Genomic DNA, 6,000 nt, shown 5'->3' on the forward strand with positions numbered 1-6,000 from the left:
CTCTCTTAATAGGACAGGTTAGGATTTGTGTTCTTCCTTTGTTTACCTTTTGTTTTGTTAATAAGTTGTTTTTGATTTGCTTTGAAAATGTATTGGCATTATTTTGGATGTCGGGAAAAGCATAGCTGCACTGTCCTTACCACAAATGCTTTGCATGGCCTTCTGTTCTATAAATGAAATATACTTCAAATTATGTCATTGAATGGAATTTGATAACTATTTATTCAACAAAATTCAGTGCAAATAGAACTGTACCAACTGTTTAAATTATAAATAGTTAAAATTGATTCCGCACTTCTGTTAGGCACTTAACAAAATGGAATCAAAATGTGGCAACTTATGTATTTCACCAAATAATCCCTTGTAAGCTTCCTATTAGTATTTGTATCTTGTCTGCAATGCTTTTTGAGCGATGCTAAATCTTTGAGAAGTTGTCATACAGTATAGAAAGAACAGTTAGCCGGCAGAGTGATGTTTCATACATTCCTTGTTGTTCTGTATGCTTATACTTTAATTAAGCCTTTATGTACTTTAATTAAACCTTTATGATATAGTTCACTTAAAATGTAACAATGTTTGTCATTATTAGTCTGTATTAAGTTTATCCAAAACGCAGTAATAATGGTGGATTGATTGATTTCATTATTTATGTTTTGCTTTTCTTAATTTAATTTTTCTGTGTCAACCACTGTTTACCTGGTTCATGAATGTTTGTTTCGTTTTGCAATAGGGGCTTTAGTCAAATCAGTGTATAAATAAGCATAGAACAAAAATGAAGTAGCGAGTGTGGTTTGGGTTTACTTCAACAAAAATAAGCAGTCCTGTGCAAACCAACTGCCTCTGATCTGGTTTCTTTTTATGCTTCTTAACTTCACAATTTGTATTTCTTCAGGTTTACAAGACAGTGGCAGCCTCTCCTCATCTCAGAACTCTTCTCAGTCCAGATCACACTATATAACACAGGTTGAGAATATGAAGAAATCGACATCTGCATCCACGTATTTGATAGCAGCCAATCTTCCTGTTGTAATACTTAAAAGGACAGATGTAACCAGCAGTCAACTACAGGTACAGAATGCAAATTCAACCGTGCTGCCTGTCTGCCAAGAGAAAATGAAAAGGTTTAATCACATATCTAAACAAAAAGAAAAGTTGTGTCCTGCAAAACCAAAGCAGTATGTTTGTTCTGAATGTGGAAAACAGTTTTCCAGGAAATGGCATCTTCAGACCCACATGAGAATTCACACTGGTGAGAAGCCATACCAGTGTGCTGAATGTGGCAAACGATTTACCCGCAATAACAGTCTTCAGACCCACACAAAACTTCACACTGGAGAGAAGCCATATTGCTGCTCTGAATGTGGTAAACGATTTTCTGACCGAAAGCAATTTCAGAGACATGGTAGAGTTCACACTGGAGAGAAGCCATATAGCTGTTCAGACTGTGGCAGACAATTCTCATCTAGTAGTCATCTTAAGGCTCACAGGAGACGTCACACTGGAGAGAAACCATATAGTTGTTCAGTATGTGGAAAACAATTCTCCTGCAGCAGTACTTTGAAGATCCACACAAGAATTCACACAGGTGAGAAGCCATATGGCTGTAAAGAATGTGGTAAACGATTCTCTGATAGTAGGCCATATCAGAGACATACACGAATTCACACTGGAGAGAAGCCATATGGCTGTTTGGAATGTGGCAAACAATTCTCCAATAGTACAAATCTTAAGATCCACAGAAGAATTCACACAGGTGAGAAGCCATACTGCTGTTCAGAATGTGGCAAACAGTTCTCACAGTTAAGCAATTTTCAGGATCACACAAGAAGTCATACAGGAGAGAGACCTTATCATTGTTCTGAATGTAGCAAAAGATTCTCCACCTTACGGCATCTTCAGAGCCACAAAATAATTCACACGCGGGAAAAGCCATTTGGTTGTAATGAATGTGGCAAACAGTTCTCTCATGGGAGCACTCTCAAAAAACACATAAATATTCACACAGGAAAGAAGTCTTTTTTCTGTGTGGCTTGTGGGAAAGGATTCTTTACCAAGAGCCAACTTCAGACCCACACAAGAACTCACACAGGAGAGAAGCCATACTTCTGTTCTAAATGCGGCAAAAGGTTCTCCACCAGCAGCATTCTCCGTTGCCATATAAGAAGTCACACTGGAGAAAAGCCTCATTCCTGTTCTGAATGTGGCAAAGGATTCTCAGACAAAAGGAGTCTTCAGAATCATGCAAAAGTTCATACTGGAGAGAAAGAAGAAAATTAAATATATGACCTTCATTTCTGGAAATCCTGTGAAGGTGTGGAATATATAAAATAACTAACCTTAGCTAGGAGAACTGAAATTAAGGAAAAACAGAAAACACTTGAACCAACAATGTACATTTGCCTTATCATAAATTAGATCATGACCCCCAAATGTAACAATAAACGGAAGAATTTTCTAATAATGTATTCATTTGTCCCATCCAGGGTTGTTTTTGACCTTGCTCCCCATAACAGGCTATACCTCCAAGTGTTCAGAAGATGAATGGATCTTTGTCTTCATTGTCATTCTTCCTGCCATTATACCCGTCTTGGTCGTGAATTTGACATCAGTACTGGCAATCCAATAGTCCGTGTTACTTTCGGATGATCTAAAGCTGGACAACTCCAGTGATAGACACCTGGAAGAACTTTATATTTTGAAATGTTGCCGTAATTTCATCTAAAACACATTTGAACTTGGTTATGTGTATCAGGCCTGGCTTTTGAGGCCAGAAGAAACCTTTACATATTTAGGGATTGCCGAGGGCAAAGAGAGATTCCAGGAAGCATTATGGTAAAAAATATGTTAAAAATGTAGAAAACAAAATGATCTAACAAAATCTACACATTTAAGTGAATAAAATTCACCTGAATTATCGTATAGCTTTATAATAAATAATAGTTCAAAAAGTATTGGATGTTAAAATCCAAGAAATTTGGTAAATGTTTGTTATGTAAAAAAATTAGAAGAGTGTAAACATTTACATATAAATCTGAAGTGATCAATTGCAAAATACTACAGATCAGAATAGGCAGAACTAGCGTTCAGATTATTTTTTTCCAGTTTCTGCTAAGTACTGGAAGGTCACGTGGATTACAGTGGGCTGCTAGAATGTTCTTTAGGCATGACACCGACACTCCACAGTTTATTCCATGTTTTATGCTTTATGTAGGTGGTTGATGCTTTAAATGTTGGCAGCTGGGGTGTCAAATGTGCAGCGTGCATTCTCCTGTTTGCTATTAGGATGTCTGGCTCTCTTTCCTGTTCTTGTCCCTTCTGTCTTTTTCTGTTTCTCTTTCACTACATGCTATGGCAGTCATAAAGCTGGTTATAAAGTAGCTTGTCACATGCAGTTAATTTTGCCTTTTTTTTTTTTATCCATTTTAATTCAATGAGTGAAAAGGGGAATGCAATAACATATATATATATATATTTTTTTTAATGGCACATGAGGCAAACTTTAGTTAGTTAGTTAATGCCTTGCAGAGTATGATCGTTTGTATGTGCCTCCCATGAAGCAAGTGACCTGTGTAAGAGAGGGATGCACTTACAGATATTGATCATGCCTGTGCTGAGAGCCTCTCGGTACTCTCAAAAGGAGGTACATTACTGTGGCACTACAACACATTTAAAGCAGAAGTGACATTAAGTCAACAAAATCTGGAAGTGTAGATTCAAATGACTCTGTGAAAGAAAAATAGAAAGCCTGAACAAAACACAAAAGCACTCACACGTACAGTTGGAAAGCCAGGATTGCAAAACCTTTGATTTTAAAAGCAACTGTTAAAAACTCACTTCATTTCCTTTAATGAAAGCTACAATATTGAAGGAGGTATTGCTCTGCTCACCACCCGCTTACTAAATGCGCCTGTAAGCAGAATAAGTAGCCCAGCTGTAAGTAACACCATTCATGTTTACAATGGATAAAGCAGCAGAAGGTCACTCCAGTCGACCGTGGTTAATTGATGGTAAACACTGTGCATTGGGACCTGAGACCAGGGATATTCTGACACATCTTTTCTTAGTGTCAATACCCAAACGACACACACCGGTATCTCAGTCTCGCTTTGTTTCTTTGCTGCCTCCTTGCCTGTGTTATAAAGTTTGCAACTGCCAGTGTGGCAGTTCATGCACATCATCGGAGTGTGCAGATTGAGGAGGACCAACAAGGATGGGTTCCAAAACCTGTCATTCCAGCATCTGCCAAAGCTTGCTTTGTTTTTACACTTAATTTGATTCTGCTGTGCACATTTTCAACCTTAAATCGGCTATATATTTTTTTTATTCACTTCCCTAATGTTAATTATACACAGAAACAAAATTAGTATTCATTGAGTTGAGAGGTGGCATAGCTACGATAGAAATAAACTCCACATACAGGCTGATAGTCTCTAAACTGCTGGCCTTACTCATGAGATCTTAATGCTGAAATTTGTACAGGATACTCCAGCAAAAAGAAGTACAGGTTTAAAAAATACAGTGTCACAAAAAGCTCCATGAGACATGAGAAGGTTTGGGGCAGCCACCCGTATGCTTATATCCTGGCTGCGAAGAGGGAAATCTTTTTAAGAGTTCTTTACTCAAGCGAATCCAAAACAGAACTGGATTGCTGCCTTAATATGGCAGCTTTTAAAGACCAATGGAGGAAGTGATATCATCAGGGCTGAAACCGGAAGTGACGTCATCAACAGCACCGGAACTGGAAGTGACATCGTCTGTGGTGCCAGAACCGGGAGGGATTTCCCGAGAAAGGTCTGTAAAGGATTGAGAGAGACAATTCGTGCACCTCGCCGCCCCCTGGTCAGGCATGGACTTACTATTATTTAGGCCCTTTAGTTGTCTCCTAATCGCACGTGTGTGACAATAGATATGTGTAAGCTCCCCAAAACACAAAATGCACTTGGCAAATGGTCCTTTTAAAAACAAAATCGCTTTAGTGCACAATTTGCCAGTTAGAAACTGCACCACATCTTTTCGCAAAGTGCCAGTGACCAGGGGTTTAGGTTATTCTTTTGTAACTTCTGTAAAAGAAAATATTCTGTACCACTACTAGCAAGCAATGGGATCTCCCACCAGAAGGTCTACAAAATGTATAATAATAAGAAGAAGATGAGCTTATCATAATGGTCTTTACAGAATGAAATGTTTTGCTTGGAATTTAAGGCAAAGTCAGTCTCCGCTGACTACCCTGTCCTAAGAATAGCAAGACACAAAATAAAATATTATTTTAAAGAAATAAAATGTTATAAATTAATAAAAATAATTATACAGAATGGCCATTTAAAACGGCCCACTAGATTTACCAATGAAATGTTTTTGGGTCATCCAGATTTCCTGCCAGTTGCCATCACTATAGAAGCTAGAGAAGGAAACGAGCACTGGCCATCACTGCAGATTTCAAACCATGAATATATAGGCAATCAAATAAAATATTTAAGTAGCAAGGTTGTCTTCTTTCCTGGCAAAAATCAAAAAAGCAACAAGTTAGAAAAAGTATGCATGGAAGGGGGAGCATTTTTAGTTGTAATTTATCGATCAAACAGGGAGAGATCACATTTTTATTATATGTTTTTGTGAGCGTTACATCTCAAAATAACGGTGATAATGGAATATAATTAGCTGTGTTAGTATACTGCAACAACTGCATGGTTTTAATAGCATTGCCTGCATCGCGTACTGAAAAAGTGATCTCCAGTGATGTGAAAAGGGCTTTTAGTTGATATGTTGCCGCTAGTTGTAGGTTGTGACGGCTATCTGGACAATTGCAGTTCATGTTTCTTACATAGAAAATTTGTGAAAAGTTTTTACCTGAGGAGGTAATACCTGCAATGAGGTCCATCTGCACACACAACTCCACTGGCGCTTCAGTCGCTGTTTTTTTTTTTTTTCTTTTTTTGCTATTAGTTCTTTACTTTCAGATGTTTAAAAGAAAATGTAAAAGTTGGAAAAAGCCTTTCCCAA

General features: G+C 37.8%; 1 protein-coding gene across 1 annotated transcript in view; it reads left to right on the forward strand.

Moving 5' to 3' along the window:
* The window catches only part of LOC120534650 (zinc finger protein 208-like), a 95,827-nt gene extending 93,297 nt beyond the window's left edge, over nt 1-2,530 (forward strand). The window contains exon 8 of the mRNA XM_039762241.1: nt 893-2,530. Within this exon, the coding sequence (XP_039618175.1) occupies nt 893-2,277 (1,385 nt within the window). The 3' untranslated portion in view covers nt 2,278-2,530. The remainder of the gene's footprint in view (nt 1-892) is intronic.
* The last annotated feature ends 3,470 nt before the right edge of the window (nt 2,531-6,000 follow it).

Source organism: Polypterus senegalus, chromosome 8 (assembly GCF_016835505.1).
Source record: "Polypterus senegalus isolate Bchr_013 chromosome 8, ASM1683550v1, whole genome shotgun sequence".
Lineage (NCBI taxonomy): Eukaryota > Metazoa > Chordata > Cladistia > Polypteriformes > Polypteridae > Polypterus > Polypterus senegalus.